The 16,697-nt window shown below is 35.8% G+C and overlaps 1 protein-coding gene across 1 annotated transcript in view; it reads right to left on the reverse strand.

Annotated features, from left to right (window-relative positions):
- Positions 1-16,697, reverse strand: part of SPECC1L (sperm antigen with calponin homology and coiled-coil domains 1-like) — a 54,606-nt gene that overhangs the window by 25,483 nt on the left and 12,426 nt on the right. The window contains exons 5-9 of the mRNA XM_009330776.1: positions 11,604-11,677; positions 10,903-11,078; positions 8,930-9,093; positions 7,159-7,250; positions 1,377-1,467 (exon numbers count right to left, since the gene is read on the reverse strand). Of these exons, the coding sequence (XP_009329051.1) occupies positions 1,377-1,467; positions 7,159-7,250; positions 8,930-9,093; positions 10,903-11,078; positions 11,604-11,677 (597 nt within the window). The remainder of the gene's footprint in view (positions 1-1,376; positions 1,468-7,158; positions 7,251-8,929; positions 9,094-10,902; positions 11,079-11,603; positions 11,678-16,697) is intronic.

Consider the following 16,697-nt stretch of genomic DNA (forward strand, 5'->3'; position numbering starts at 1 on the left):
GCCTACTGCCGATGAGTAAAATCAAACTACAACAAAATTCATTTTCTGTAGCATCAAATCAAAACTATTTCCTATTATTGAAGCAATATTCCTTCAAATAAAACCTTTAGACTGTAAACAAAAGGTTTACATACTCCTGTGTAGAAACACTTAGAAGGCAGTAATTTGAATACAAAAAACCCCATGAAAATGAAGAATGGGGATTAAAAAAAGTGAGACCCCATTCATTAGTTGAAAACATAAGAAACATACATTGCTACAGAGATACCTTAAAAATATATACGGTTGTAAACGGGAATTCTGTCTGACATTCTCTATTTGAACGCAGTCCTGCTCCTGCATTAACTGACTATAATGAAAACACAAAAACTATACAAAGCATACCACTCATTTTGTGTTTACGCTTATGTCTACCCATGAATTCTGTAACAATTAAAGAATCCTAAACTATCTTCTTGGAAAGGCATTTCAATATTCCTAAAAATATCAAAGTTTCTAAAATTAAAACTCCAGCTGCATTGTACAAATAACCTCAATATGCATTCAACAAAAGCAAGAAGGAAATCTGGCACGTACAGACTATTATGAAGTGCTACACAAAAAAACCAACAACCCTTCAGAAAGCATCAGACCTCAGGAATACCAAATTGAGAGGAAATATTCAGCCTGGAGTCATATGGGGATTATCTTGAGAAACATCTAAAAAAAAAAAACCCCTAAAGCAGGCATAAATCAGAGCGCTACACCCAACACATGATAGCCATTCATTCTCACAGGAAGAGCACATTGTGAACAGTGTTTTGAGAGACAAAACAAAGTTCACAGAACAGGGAAATATTGGGAAACAGATAAATCAACACTCAATTTAATTCCATTCCAGTTTTTCATCTGGCTCCTGAAGATTCAATACTTAATAAGTTTGTATTTTGTTATTCACATGCGATGCAATGCCAACCATCGTCCTTGTTTCATTTTTGGTGAAAAAAAACCCCAACCACACAATACATAATGTAACCCCTGAGATGTGTATTTTTAATATCTGGAAGACAGTTGCAAGACATGACCCTGAAATCATCTTGTCTCGATTTTGCAAGTGATCTCCGTTTATACACTCATTAAAAACTGTCAGAATAATGCCCAGTTATCAGGATACAACCATGGTTTTGTTGAAAATTCAAAAAAATATCTTTATAATATGCCACCATGTGTGATGAAACACAAATAATAAAAACTTGAACTCGAAATATTCTATGAAAATACTATGGTAATAAAAAGTATATAATATTATAATACTTTGGATACTAAATGGTATAAAATACAAAAAAAGTATTAATAGCATTGCTAAAAACAAAGTTTAAGTAAACTTGAATCAATACCTTGAACAGGGATTTCAGCATAGCTTGGTCTTTTGTCTGTCAGCGTAGCAAGGGGTTTTGAAGCTGAGATTGGTCCACTTATAGAATGCCTCTGAAATGGAAAAATACTTGTGTCAAACATAATCTGAAGATAAAAAACAAACATGGAATTGCAGAATCAGTTTTAGAAACTCAGATATGACTTTATTACTGATTTAAAAGAACTAAAAAAATAAAAGACGTTTTAAAAATACTTAGTAAAAAAGGGCGTGTCCTCTTTACCTGTTCCTTTTGCCAATCTGAATGTATATACACACACTATGCATTGATATCATAACATTTACTTGTTTAAACTTAAACCTGTTCCTCAAACCAATGTTGCAAATGAAGGTTGTCAATTCTCTTGCAGTTTTTGTATTAATTTTCACATTCATTTACATTTTGTTTGTACAAACTTGTTCTGGTTAAACTTGATGTGTTTAAACTAATACAACCTCCTATATGTAGCCAAGATTTTAGTGCTTGATTTGTGTTATTAACATATGCCTTACAGCTTTGTGGCTTTTCCTGGAAAATTAGGATAATGGTGTATTGGGTGTAGTGACATGAACTACCCTTTGCTAAGAAAAACCCTACTGAAGAAACTCTTTTTTATTCAGACTGTCAAGAGCTTTTGTTACCACATATTTAACTGAGATGCTCAGCTGAAGAGAGACATTTCATTTGTCAAACATAACAAAATACAAATAAAATTATTTTTTCTTTCTAAGGTCACCTTAATTTCTGTTCTGCTCTAAATTAGCTACAAAATGGATTTTTTTCAAGTTTTATGTAAAGTATTTAGCAGTGCATGGCTTCTAGCAGCTTGTGTAAGTGTAAGTACATGATCAGAGATGCATTAGGTTTTGCACACAATAATTAACCACTGGATAGCACTGAAATTAGCATTTTAGTATCACACAAACAAACTGTACAATGTAATAGTTACTCTTACACTTACTGAAACTCATATTCAGTTGCTGAAGACTCAGGGAAGACCATCCACAATTATTCTTTTTTAAATTAAACATTTCAAAGAGCCTATTGCAAATTATAGTACATTCTTTATTCACCCTGTCCTTTCTATTGAATTCCTATATTTAATCACAATCAGTCCACTAATGTGTTTATCCTGAAAACTCTTTCAGCTCTCCATCTGGCCCAAGATTAGATGAGAAGGTTAAATGAGCCTTATCTTTGTAAGATGATAAAGGTCAGATGTTTCTCATGCCAAATCATGTAGGCAAGACAGACAAATCCAAAACTGTGATTAAAAAAAGTTAACAGCATATACTTTGCAGCATCCTGTAGCACAGGCAGGATTACAGGGCTACTTATTCATCATTCAGAGTCAAACTAGAGTTACGCTTTCATGCTAGAAATCAAATGGGCAAAACAACTGCCAACCATCTAAGAATCTAATTCCAAAATATAGCATGAAGAATTTAATCACTTCATATATCAAAAGTCCTGCATGTACACTACAAAGATTATTCCTTTAAATGTGCAGACGAAAGTGACTGCAATTGTCAGCCATGCACAGAAGTGCCTACGACAGCTTCCCATAAGAGCTGGTATTTCAAACCTGCATTAACTTTAAAGTTCACGTCACCTACTTAGGAATTTTTTTTTTTTTAAATAAAGGACAAGGACCCCATCAAAGTGAGACACCCCGCCCCCGAAAAAGGAAACCACTATAATAGAGTTGGATAATGAGGTTAAAAGAGAAACATTTCGTCATTTTGTCTAGCTTTGGAATTGTCATTACAAAGACAGCATAGTACAGAACTTCAGCCAGGAAACAAAGGTATGTACAGAGCAGGCACAGTACTGGATAACCATATACCTTTATCACTTTCTCAGCTTCCGGATATCACTTTAAAACAAACATCCTTTACAGATATTGTCAGAAAACAGTCGTATTACTCAACTGATAACTTGCTGCATACTGGTCTTGTCTCCTTGTTATAAAATGAACTATTTGTCTTTTTGTTCCTGTTGACACTGCAGACAGGGCTTACCTTCACTGTTGCTAGTTCTTTATTACATATCTTACTATTACAACTACCAGTAGTAACGTAGTGACTAACACACAGCAAATTAGAGGAAAATGAACCAACTAATGTTTATCTAGTTCCACTTGGCAACATCTATATAGTAGTAATAGTGCACAAGTCTCTTGGAGAATAATTTTTCCTGAAACATTTTACAAGTGTTAGAAACTTTTCTGCTTGACTGAGCTTTTGTTGAATTTGCAGATCAGCCATTCCTCATTTCACTTACAAAACAAAACACATCTGATGTGCAATCAAACGCGTATGGATCCTACCAATCCCTTTATAAATACCTTTTTTTCTTCAACTAGAAATACATTCTAAAACCCACTTAACTGCTAAACACCATTTGTCCTTTACACTAGTGTTCAAACTCCTCAACACTAAATGAAAGGATCAAAAGTTCGGAGGAATCACATGCTTTTGAGACAATTTATGGAGACTACTAATGGGACAGAAATTACTAAAGATGCTTTGCAATCTGTGATCATCTTCTTATTCATCCTACATTGAGGTCTAGCAGAAGAAAATGCTAGAAACTTTAAGGACTACTTTTGATGTGGTGTATAAAGAAAATTGTTCACAGTGTTAAATAACATTTTTATGTAGTAGTCTCTGTATAACAGAATTACAGTAACAGATAAAGTTAAAGATGCTAAGATCAACAGGTACGTTCTCACAGCCATTCCTGATTTGAAGATAAAGTTTCTGCTTGCCACCTATGACTCTCTTCAGATTTTTTCCTTTTTTTGGGGGGGGGGGGGGGGGGGTTTTTTTGGTTTGGGATTTTTTTTTTTTTGGTAAGAAAGATCAGTAACAACTCCAGAGAGGAACCAGCACACAGGTAAAAAAGTAAAAGAGAACAAACACCTGACACTTCAAATTTGAGGCAGAACTATGGCAGGATGAACTAATCCCTTAAACTCCAAATATTTTGCTTCTAACTCTTCATCCCTGCACCTGTTATTGGCTATGGAAGGAAACATGACCTTCAACCACTACCAGGTACCTATTCCTGATCACTTTGCACTTCAGCACATACTTCAATGAAGTACTTCATGTCAATGCACCTACACATGGCAATTTCAAAACAAACACAGTTCTTCACATATTAAGTAGTTAAGATATGGAAGTCTTTGACACTGAATTGCTTGGAGCCTGAAAGTTTATAAGCTCAAAGCAAAGCAGTACATTCAATGGTGACTAGTGAATCTGAAACCACATCTACTTCAGAGTCCTCCAGCTATGAAACAGAAAAAGAAAGTACTTGGGTAAAGCAGCAGATATGCTTCCTTGTCCTTATATACCTCCCTAGGCATCTGCTTTGGTCACTCTCAGTGGCATACCAGACTAGCTAAGCTTTGGGCTAACCCAGCAGGATTGTTTTTACATTCTGAAGAGCATTCTCTTCATACCTCTCTTCCTAAATTGTTTTGCAGTATTGCTAAGCACTATGGTAAATAACAGCTATGTTCCACTGCAGGCTTGGACCTGAAGCCAGAAAGGGGTTTGTTTGCTTGTTTTCAGTTGAAAAAATGTATCCAAGAATGTATCTCCTTATACATACACATATTACTGTAAAGAAAATTAAACAAACAAACAAAGCAAACAAAAACTCCCCAAGACTGAGGAAATTCATGACACAGTCCAACACAAAAATGAAGTGATACGCATAATTCAGAGAGGGCAGTTGATGCATCTGTACTTGGGAGAATCTTTCTGCAACCAATTCATCTTATCATAATATCGAAATTGTGCCAGTTTCTCAGCAGGTGCCCATGTAAATATTTCCCCTGTGACAGCATTTAAAAGCAACTGAGACTAATGATAATAAGTCTTGCAACACCCATACAGAGATCAACCCTTCCACCTTTACTCAAGATCTTAAACCATGGATGACTTCTATAAGGTGGGAGCCAATAGGTCAACTCACATAGTGACTACTTATTAAAATCTTGCTTTTCAATTCAAGAGAAAACCACAGACAAAAAATCTAAAAAAATTGCATAGAACACAACAGTAGAAAACAAGGCAGTAATATGAAAATAAAGAAAAGGAAAAGATGACAAAAATTGATTTTGAACCCGAACCTCTTCTCTCTTGAGCAGAAAAATATTCTTTAAATACAATTTACATAACTGAGGTCACAAAACCCAGTTGCCTTCTGGATAATTACAAATACTTTCAAGAAAACCACCTATCTTCAAAAAGACAATAAAAGCTGTTTTCATTTACACGCCCTCCCCTTTGTTTTTCAGGCAATGTTTCCCACTAATGCGTATCCAGCTGTTAATGACTTGGTTCTATACCAGAAGTTCAATTCAAAATTCAAGTAATTCTGGCAGATCGAGAACATCAAACAAGAGCTGTAAACCTGAGCAGGTTTGCAGTATTCTAAGAGATTACTTTGGTTCATGGTTAATTTACAGATAAATAAAGTGAAGTAAGCCTTAGGCTTCATCAAAAACTCTTCTGCCTGCCAAAGCTCTGGCCTGGCCTTTTAGGACACGAGATTGTCTGCCTCTTCCTAGAAGAGCACAGAAATAAACAGAAATATAAAGACAGATCAATAGGAACAAAGCATCTGTCAGAGAACTTGTCACATTTAACTACTTTAGAAAACTGCTGTCAAGAGTGAGCCCCAGGAAATAGCAGAAGCTCTCACAAAAAACATTTAATTCTTTCTCTTTGCTTTGAGGCTGTTTGTTTCATGAAATTCACTCTTAAATGAATAAAAGCTACACTAGTCTCAGCAGAGGAGAACAGTCAGACTGTTCCAGGTACTGTTCCTTGAGCACTAAAAGCCAATATGGATAGACATTCTTCAGTTCACACAGAAAGGATTTATTACCAAAACATTATGCTGACCTATAGTAAAAATGAAGTTTTGGTACTTCTGGTTAGTAGTATCTTGAAGGCAACAGGAGGAATACTGACATTAAAGGAGTAAAACATATAGTACGTTCTTTGATTTTTCTTTGTGAATCTGGTCCCATCTGCTTCGTCCTTAAACTTGTTGGCTTTTGCCAAAATCTCACTTCACGCAGCTAGTGAGATAATAAAACCAGCAGTGATCTATAAAGCTAGCATTAGAGTACCGATGAGGCAATCTTAGTGTACCTAGGCTCCTGTAGCAGCTGACCAGATGGACAAAGCTTCAGAGGGGACAGGACAAAATACACAGTACAATCACCAACTGGCCAAACTCTCAGTCAGTACAAAATGAACAAAGATAATCAATTCACAATGATTTCATTCCTCTCTGGTCAGGTCTGCTATCAAAAGCCCATGCAACATGGGATACATTTCTACTGATGATTGCTGACAGATTCTGCACAGATCTCAGTCCATTGCCTGGAGGGGACTACTGCTGTTTCCATGCCAGGCACAGGACTAAGAACTGACAAACAGCAACTCTAAAACTAAGGAATGCAGATAAGGTTTTCCTCCCATGCTTCTCAGTAGCAGAGGAATAGCAAGGGTTGGGAACATTTAACAACAATTTCCAAATTATGCCAAATCTTGTATTTACAACATGGTTCTCAGTGAAAGACTCTTTTGTTAGACTGAACATTTTAGTAATTACTTACTTGAGGCAACATTTTATCATTATGTCCCCACAAAGTCAGCCAATTTTTGTGTATTACCACCTGTAGTTCCACATGCTCTTCTTTACAAAGAAGGATTAAGTGCAGTCGTAAAACACCTACCTGCATAGGGGATACAGCAGCAGCCGGGGGAGTTTTCATGGGACTTGGGCTCAGGGGAGTGCGAGGAATTGTGGCAGCAGCAGGGCTTGGAACTAGTAGAAACAGAAAGGAAGCCACCATGAGCATTGCACTGTTTTGCAGTGAAACAGAAGACTGGCTGTTATAGCAAACTCTTGCCTTATACTTTACATTACTAGTTTTACCAGATCACATCTTTCAGAATTTCAATTAGTAACTGACTGCAAAATCATTTAAAAGTATGCCTACACATTTACTCCTCCGTAATTACATTCATTTTCTGTCTTGAACATATCACCCATGGTAAAAACATAAGTTTACTGGGGGTGGACAAGGCTAAGGTGCAGGATACTATTACCCTGGCAGATGTAAATGATGGCATTACTAGTTCTCTGATCTCCAGATAATTAAAGAGATGGTAGCAGGCTCCTGGGTCTGCCAGTAAGACAAGATAGCTAACATATATTACCTCCTTCTCCTTTCTCATTTCTAATCAAAGTCCACAGGTACTACATATTATATGACAGTCCCTGAAATTTTGGGATTAAACAAATAACATGTTTAGAAATGTATGAAAACAGAGAAATACTGAGTTGGTGAATCAGTCATCTGATTATTTAACAGCGTGATTAGACATGAATACTGAGGAAGAAGGAAGATAGAAGCTTGAAATAAAAGATTAAAAAGAAGGGAGAGGTGATTTATCATTTTACCAAACTAACTCTGGCAAGAAAGCACCTTTATGCAATAACAGATTAAAAAAAACCTTCAAAATTAACACTAGGAAATTAAAAATTTGTAAATACCTATGAACAAAGAGAACAAGTGTGGAAATAGAGCCATTTACAGCATCGCCAAGTAATAGAGAGATGCTTCTATACCTTAACAAATTTTCAGGTGATAAGCAATGAAAAATAATTTGCCATGCACAGTACAGTACTTTAAGTCTCTCTGGTAATATAGTCTACCTCTAGCTAAGCCTTTTTACATCAAAGACTTACAGTGACATTATTGTAAACGAAGTTCAAAGCCAAAAGGCCTGGCGAGGGAAGTATTTTGATCCATACAAATCTGATATGCAGTCAAAGTTAAAACTCAAGTGTTTCTCATTTCAGGATAATTACTTGGATTCCTTATTCTGCTCATCTATAGAGAAAGACAACAGCACCTGTTCCACTATCAGAGAATTATAGTAAAATCCATTGTCTCAACAGTGAGATCCTTTTCATTTTAGAAAATATTCCCTATATTTTTTAATAGGTGATACTGGCTGGACTTTATTTTTAACTTTCATCAGCACTTTGACTATAAGAATGTAAGTTATTAAAAGAAACAAACTCAGCTCTAGTTATTACATGGCTTTTAGAATGCTTAATTTGGCACATTAAGTTCATGTTTTAATAGTCAGGCTGAAATCAGCTGTGCTTCCAGCTACAATTATGTATGTAATATGTGTTTATGTATTTCTAATATACGGGAGCATTGAATCAAAGCGTCCAACATATGAGTCACTGGCAATGCGACAGTGAAGAAAAAAGAAAGATAAGACAAAAAAAGGATGCTTGCACTTAACCACAGTGAATTATTTGTTGTGCAATCTAATTTAGGTTGGTTCTTTCAGCCATCACTTATAGGTCACGACAGTACAATAAAACAACTTACCTTTGAATTAGCTAAGTCATTAGAAGTGTCCATGTCAACATACGCAAAATCAAAACTTGGTACAGCTACTACACTGGTTGAAAATAATTACCTTGGGAGGCACTGTCAAATGACTTGATGAGTGTTTTTACAGTAGGAGTTGGCTCTGAGGAGGTGGATGATCTGCGACTCAGGCCCATTCCTTGTCTCAGAGCTGCCAAATCTCTCTCTACAGCATTCATGTAATTGTACACTCGACCACGTTCCTCTTCCTGCCTGAAATCAATATGCAGCCCATTTAAGGCATTTAAAAAACATTTTAACATGCAAAGTCTTAAAAAAATCAACACAAATTTGAAGCCAAATTAAAATCTATGGTCCAAATCGGTCATTACATTAACCTAGTTTTCTTTCCACTGTAATTTAGAAATAGATTATCAACCTAAATTATCACTGTAAGTTCTTACTATTTGTCAGCAAGAGAGCTTAAGCACCAGGTGAAAATTCTATCAAATCAATACTTGATTTAAGGCTTAATTTCTGCTCCTCTCTCTCAAACACACACATGTACACATGGATGGAAAAAATTAAGCCTTAAACATTTCACCATTTCACATGAAAATAATCAGCTCACAGGGGAGAATTTTTTTTCCACCTGCATAAACAGAAAACAATTTAAATGAATACCAGGAAGGTAAGAATACCGCCTTTAGGCAGCATGTGAATCAGTTTCGAAAAAAAAATTTAGATTTTTAGTACAGAATATTTATGGTGGTTATTGTATTCAGTGTCACTCACAAGACAAGAATTGTTTAAAGCAACCTATTTTCTACAGTCAGCAATAATTAAACATTGACTGATTTTTGCTTCACACACTGTGATAGACTTTCCTACCACCTTCCCTCCAATACAGTAGCTATACCACTTCCACGGAATCTGATTCAGTTGCCTCTTTTTTCTTTGTCTGCAGTGTACCAAATGTCAGAAGATGCTTGTGTATAGATAATAATGAATATACTGACCAGAATCAGCAAGCCAATTCTACCTTCAAAAGTGCAACTGTAACCTCAAAGGTTTACTTGCAAGCAGTAATTGAACAATTACAATTCTGGCTGAAATGTATTAGTAAGAATCATTCATATTACTTAATTTGGTGATCTTACTTCAGATAAGATGCCTTACACCTACCACTCATTCATCCAGATAATTTTCCATTTCCAGTGTAACCAGTCTGCTCTTCCTACCATCAGCTTTTCCCCAAGTTCCATAGCCTGCATTACCTCATACCCAGCTGGGTTAAGTGTCATGTATCCTACAAAATGCCCATCCACGTGGAAAAAAATTGTTTAATATTTACACATCACAAACATCATTACTGTAATTGTAAGCTATACATGTATTCAATCCCTAGAGACAATGTAGTCAGGATTCAAATGGTGCTGTCCAAGATGTTCCTATTCTATGGATTTGAGGACATTAATACTTCTGAAAGACATATAACTCAGTTTCTAAATAACTGTACCACCTAATTCAAGCCACAACACACCACAGTTTGAATTGTTTTTATTTAAAATGTACACAAAGCATCTCTAATTATTTCCAGAAACAATTACCAGTGGAAAGAAAACAGTACAAGATATATGCAGAATTAGACAAGGGTTTCTTCTTGGGTAAAAATCCAGCTGTATTTTTCACCATACCAAAAGCCTTGGCTGCTAATAAGAAGTATTAATGATGGTACAGAAAAGCCAGCACTGCTTGTTTTTCACACTGAGGGAAGTTAAATCATGTCCAGCTGTTAAACAGGAAAAATCCTCCACTTCAACCTGTTTTGCAAAAGTGCCAAACTGAATATTCTTGGATGGATTAAGTATACAGTATAAAGTATAAAGAAACAAATATTGTTCCTGTAAGTTTACCTATTTCGACCCCTGAAAGCCTTCGTAAAGCAGCTTGTTGAAATACAGATCCTCACAGTAAGAGGATTTATGAACTTCCAGAGTCTCAATAATAGTCAAGATACTGGATTTCCAAAATTGTACCCCCCCTACAAAAGAGACAATATCCCTGTTGTCTTTTGCATACTTGCGTGACTTTATTTCCTCCAACTCTTTAGTGAGCTTCTCATTTTTCTCCTGAGCTTCATGTAATCTACGCTTCAGGTCTCCTATCTCTTCCTGGGCCTCAGACTTTATATCATTTGCTATAACCACTGCAGTCTGTAGATCAGCTTGGAACTGACGCCATTCTGCTGACTCCTCCTATAAGTAAATAAAACTTTAAATTTAAAGCAGCAGCAAGAATTTTGAAGTTAAAAATAAAAGTTATCCTTATTAGTGATAGTTTCCCTATGCTGTTACAGGAAACAATTTACAGGAACGATAAAGGCCCTCATCTCTGGCATTTAGGCACAACCTAACTTACAAGTTAAATTGAAGAAGTTTTGCTGGAAATAACTAGACTTCCAAAGTCATGAATTCCTTTTCTAGAAACAAAGAAAATATTCAAAGTGGAGAGGGGAAAAAAAATATTAAACTACGCATCAGAAGACACAGGAACATTTTCTCCCAAGCCCAACGCCATATCTTTGTGACACTGAGAATTTTTCAGAAGTTAATTCTTTAGTCTCTGTAGGTTAGTAAATATATTCCCACATGATGCCTGTGTCTCAGAAATAATTATTTTAATGGTATTACATCACATCATACTACCTTTTCACAATTTCACATTCAGGTCTTATGATATTCCAAGTTAATAATTTATTGAGTTTTTAGGTTTTAACATACCCGGAGTCTCCTGTGAAGATTCTTTATCTCTCTTTCCATGTCATGCTTTTGGTCCTGAAGCTTTTTAACTGTATCTGGAAAGAAAGTCAAATTACCTGTAAGATCTTAGTCAGGGATCTATTTACTTAAAAAAGAGTAACTGAAACAACCTGCAAATCTTTTTAAAACTTACTCAGAGAATACATTTTTAATAACCAAAGACATCTGGAGAAAAATAGTATGAGCAGAAACAATTTGACAGAAAGTGTCAATAGGTACATACTTCTCTATGACTGGTGAGGGGAAGCAAACTCCATTCTTATATAAATCCCAGTCTCTTCTCCACCCTTCACAATATTAAAATGACAAAGCAATAACAAAGAGCAAATAAACAAGGTAGGTAATGTAACATGGAAGGATCCTAAAAACATGGATGTCTGGGGGTTTTCGTTTTTCAAATGTAGCTGCAGCTACACAAAGCCTTTTGATTCACAATTTACTCCCTGCCACAAAGCAGCTGGCATAACACTCACAGACATGTCTTCAACAGGGATAAAATTCTACTCACGTCCTCAAGAATCTTACATTCTTGTCTATCAAGCTACTATTTGAAGTTGAAACAAGCTATATTTACAGCAAAGGGATAAACAGTCTATGAGATCATGTTATGAAAGAGGTGGTCCCTTAAATCTGTCAGCAGCTATACAAAAGGGTATGCAGCTTGATCACCACCAACTCCTCATGTGGCGTCTGACAGACTGGCTACTGCAATTATTATTCATTTGTTACTTCATTCAATACACAAGGACAATGTGATTGATTACTCCATTCTTATAACTAAGCAACTAATGAAGAAGAACACAGCATAAATTTCTAATTAGTGTGTCACTTCACTGATCTTTAGATTCTAGGATGATTTTATTTCTGTAGCATCGTGTAGCTATTTCCAAACTGTAAAAATGATGGGCCAACTGACTGAATGCATTTTTTTTGTTCAGGTTCATTATTCCAAGACCTGCTGGAAACAAATATTTTTCCTGTATATTAGCAATGCTCTTTCCACAAAAAGGTTGAAGGTGCCTAATAAATTTAGGCTGTTCAAAATACAAAACCTTGGCAAAAATCTATGGAACTGCATAATAAATGTTTGAATAGTCAGAAGATAGGTATATACATTCATACAAACAGATTGATACAGTAAAGTTTTGTGACTCTCATTTTCTAGCATGAAAAACTTTCCAGTGCTTTTATTTCACTATCAGGTCTCAGGAAAACCAGTAAACCAGGGTTTATTCAAAGTTACTCATTTTGCCAATACCTACCAGCATCTTCCCAAGTAAGCCTGTACCTTCAGTACTCCTGGTCTTTTGTCAAAGGGCTTTTCTTAACAATAAAAATGAGGCTACGGCAGACTAAATGGAAAATAGTAAACATTTCGAAATGTTTAAATCAGATGCAACAAAGACTAAGAACAGATTTAAGTTGATATGTACATTCAGGAGCTTCAACTATGCTCATAAAAACATTTCAGTTTTTCAGCCATGGAATTCCTTTTGATTTCTTCATCAGAAGAAATTCTTGAGTTTTGCCTCAACAGTCCCAAGTACAGAGGCTTTTAATGCCACACCTAATTTCTTTACAAGAATGATATAAACCTCAGTTAGCCTGAAACCATGATGAACTTTCAGGCTTGGAGAAGTTTAAACACTAAAATTAGACGGATATTTCTGTATTTATCTCCTCCTTACAAGACTGCACATTTTAAGATGCATCCAACCGATCTTTAAGCTTTGAAGATAAGCCTAACAGAGTGTGCCACTCAAATCTCATGCTACCATGATATTTAAGCAAAGGCCTCTAATTTTTAGCTTGTCTCTCTATACATAACTTGTTTGAGCTAAAGTCAGCACTGAGATGCCAGCTTTAGGTCAAAGTTATAAAAGTCGCTCCCCCTCCCCACCCTTTTTTCCTTTAAACACATGCTAAAAAAACCCGCTGCAAATTAGATAACTTTCAACAGTGACAGCAAGTCAACATGCCCTAAAGAGCTTCCAGGAGCCTTTTGAAACAAAATCGAGTGGATGACCATTTTCTCTTTTAAAGACAGTTCAAAGAAAACGTGTTTTTAAAAATAAAATTTGTTCTACTACTAAAAGCAAGCTATAGTTCATCTAAAAATAACCACAAACCAGAAACTATAAATGCATCCAGAGTTAAAGCTTGTGTAATGCCATTGTTTTGAGCTTTTGTGAGATATGAAACGCACCATTAAGTTTTAGTATATTTATGCTTTGAAGTAAAACACAATGGTCTGAATATTTTGCAGTTACTATAAACAATACAGAGCATTTTACAGCACTTGGTGGAAACAGTCTTCTCTCGCAATCAATTGAAGAGATAAAAAAAAAAAAGAACTGAAAAGAACTACCAAATTGCAACTGAATTTGAAATGTAGTGAGAAATTAAGACTAAGATAAGTGATTTACCTCTTACAGCCTGAACTCCATTCTTTGCATTGTGCCACCAATTACAGCCTGAAAATTCAAGCAGTCAAAATAGGCACACAGGCAGCAATTCTCTGTACACCTGCCTTGTGGTATCCTTCCTTTCTGCATCCTCACAACCTCCACGATTCTTCTCTAACACACACAAACCCTTTCCACTTGTATGTGCTGCAATTTTCAGTATGCTAGGACGGGCACTTCTACCATTATCCAGTCTCCTCCTTTTAAGGAGCATAGACAAGAAAGAAGATTGAAATAAAAGGAAAAGTAACTATTGTTTAGGGTAAGTGAAGAACAAGGAGACCATTCTGATGAATGAACAGGATAATCAAAGATGGCAAATCAGCAAGCTGCTTGTGTTTTACTGCAGGATTCAATTATGTCTACATTTTACAAAACAATATTGATTTAAATCACAGTTTGACAAGTCCTTGCTTTTTAAAAGGTAGATAAATTATGAGAAATGCAGACTACAAATGGTAAAGAAAAACATTACAACTACAGCTGGTGGGAGGAAGAAACTAAGACATCATCTGAATTTTGTAAGGCTGCCAGAGAAAAAGTATCACTGTATTCTGCATCTGTAACTCTTACTGATTATAATTAGCAGTTAGAATTTATCATGATGAAAGAAAAATGAGTATCAACATTCAATTGTTTAATTTGTCTCTGGGGAGAAAAAAAAAAGAAAGAAAAAAAGAAAAAAAATTACTTACAATATTCAGATCTGCATAGTAGTTTCAAAACATGACATTACAATTCCTGATAAGCAACGCTAAATCAAGTAATCCTGACACAGGCAAATCCACAATGGGCATTCTCGCAGGTTTTGTACCAGTTACATTCGTTTGCCTTATACTAGGATAGTATTTCAATTTTTTAGCATAGAAACGGCTATCCCAGCATAATCACATCTACACAGAGTAGTGCCAGCATTACAGTTAATTTAAAAATGATAGCTTCCTTATATAAGGAAGAGACACTGGTTACAAATATACCAAAGCTCAGGCAATTTGCATATCAGTCTTGCTTTTGAGCTCATCACTGTCAGACAGTAGGTCTATACAGCAAGAAAGCCGATTTTTTTAAGGGTCCAACATTAGCAAAAAAAAAAAAAAATTACTAACAATTAGAAAACTAACATCCAATTGACCTTTCCAACATTATGGTAGAAAAGGCCCAAATATGGTAATGTTAAAATTTTGTTTCACGACTGCTGTGGAAAAAAAAAAAACCCACTAACGCTGGCAGCTCCATAAAAGAACTATTTATTCACTGAACACTAGATATATCAACCTTCTTGCTCACCTACCCTTTGTCCAAAAAATTTACTGACTTAAATAGTTATAGACTAAGAGAACTGATATATTTAGCACATGTACCTTGTACTAAGTGAACATGCAACGAGTATTTTCAGGCTTCAGAAGAAACATGTGACAACTGATAAGCTAACCTACAAATGTCAATTTTCTGCAAATCAGGAGACAAAGTTCTCTGAAAAAAAATTCCCCACAAACTCTGATTAACTGCTTGGAAGAATAATAGGTTTCTTTTTCCCCCTTAGTCATTGAAGATGACTAATGTGCCAGCTTGACTACCTGACTTCTGAAAGTTTTTCCAAAGTCAGAAATGAAAACCAGAGGAAACACGCCATCTAGCGCAACGCCCGCCTCCCCTGCCGACTTCCAGCCTGCCCTGCCCTCTCCCAGTCCCTCACCTCCACTCCAGTACCTACAGACTCATCTTGACTACAGCTTGTTTCATCTCAGCATACTAGTGAGGATATAAAACATACAGGTTATTTTAATATTTCTTTTTAGATACAATACAGAAGCACGATGCTTAAAACTCCTTGTCCCACCAGTGATGAGTTCAGTTGCCGCTGACTACAGTTCCTGCCGCATCTGGATGGACATCAGGAACATACTGTATGTTTCTAATCAATGCAATTTACATCTTAGTGTCCACATCAAAGAGATCCCAGTTTTTGCAGGCAGACAAATTAACAGCTAAAATGTGACAGTTCAATATTCAGATTACTGTGAAAAATGTTTCATTATATATTTGTTGTGCTTCTTTTGGTGTTTGGAAAGCCCACAATGAAGCGTGCCCTAAGTACCAGTGCTAGAGCATTTCACATTCCTACATTACTATTTAGTGTTGATTAACCATTAAATCGAATGAACACTCACCACCTCATCTATGAAGCATCTTTCTCCTAACTGTAAAGTCTGTCTTTTGTGAATTCTTTACGTGATGATTTTCCATCACTTATCACTAGTCATTTATCAGCTGTCTTGCCATCACTTTCATTCACTCAGTAACTTTGCCGTTAGGCAAATTCTCTCCTTCAGGGGTGGGTTAGATTTCCTCATATTTTAAAACCTAAAATAAAAGTTCACTAAAGAAAAACTTATGGTTCTTTATTACATTTGGTTATTTAGGCTGAAAAACACCGTTCTTTTAACTAGTGCTTTATAATACCTAAACCTACACTAAATTCTCCACATTTAAAAGCGCAGGCATTACACATTTGGCTGACAGAATACCAGAACTGACCAAAAGTCTGATCAGCATAAGATAACTCACTCCTGCTAAGATGTGCTTTTCT

The sequence above is a fragment of the Pygoscelis adeliae genome, unplaced genomic scaffold (genome assembly GCF_000699105.1).
Source record: "Pygoscelis adeliae isolate BGI_AS28 unplaced genomic scaffold, ASM69910v1 Scaffold358, whole genome shotgun sequence".
NCBI classification, from domain to species: domain Eukaryota; kingdom Metazoa; phylum Chordata; class Aves; order Sphenisciformes; family Spheniscidae; genus Pygoscelis; species Pygoscelis adeliae.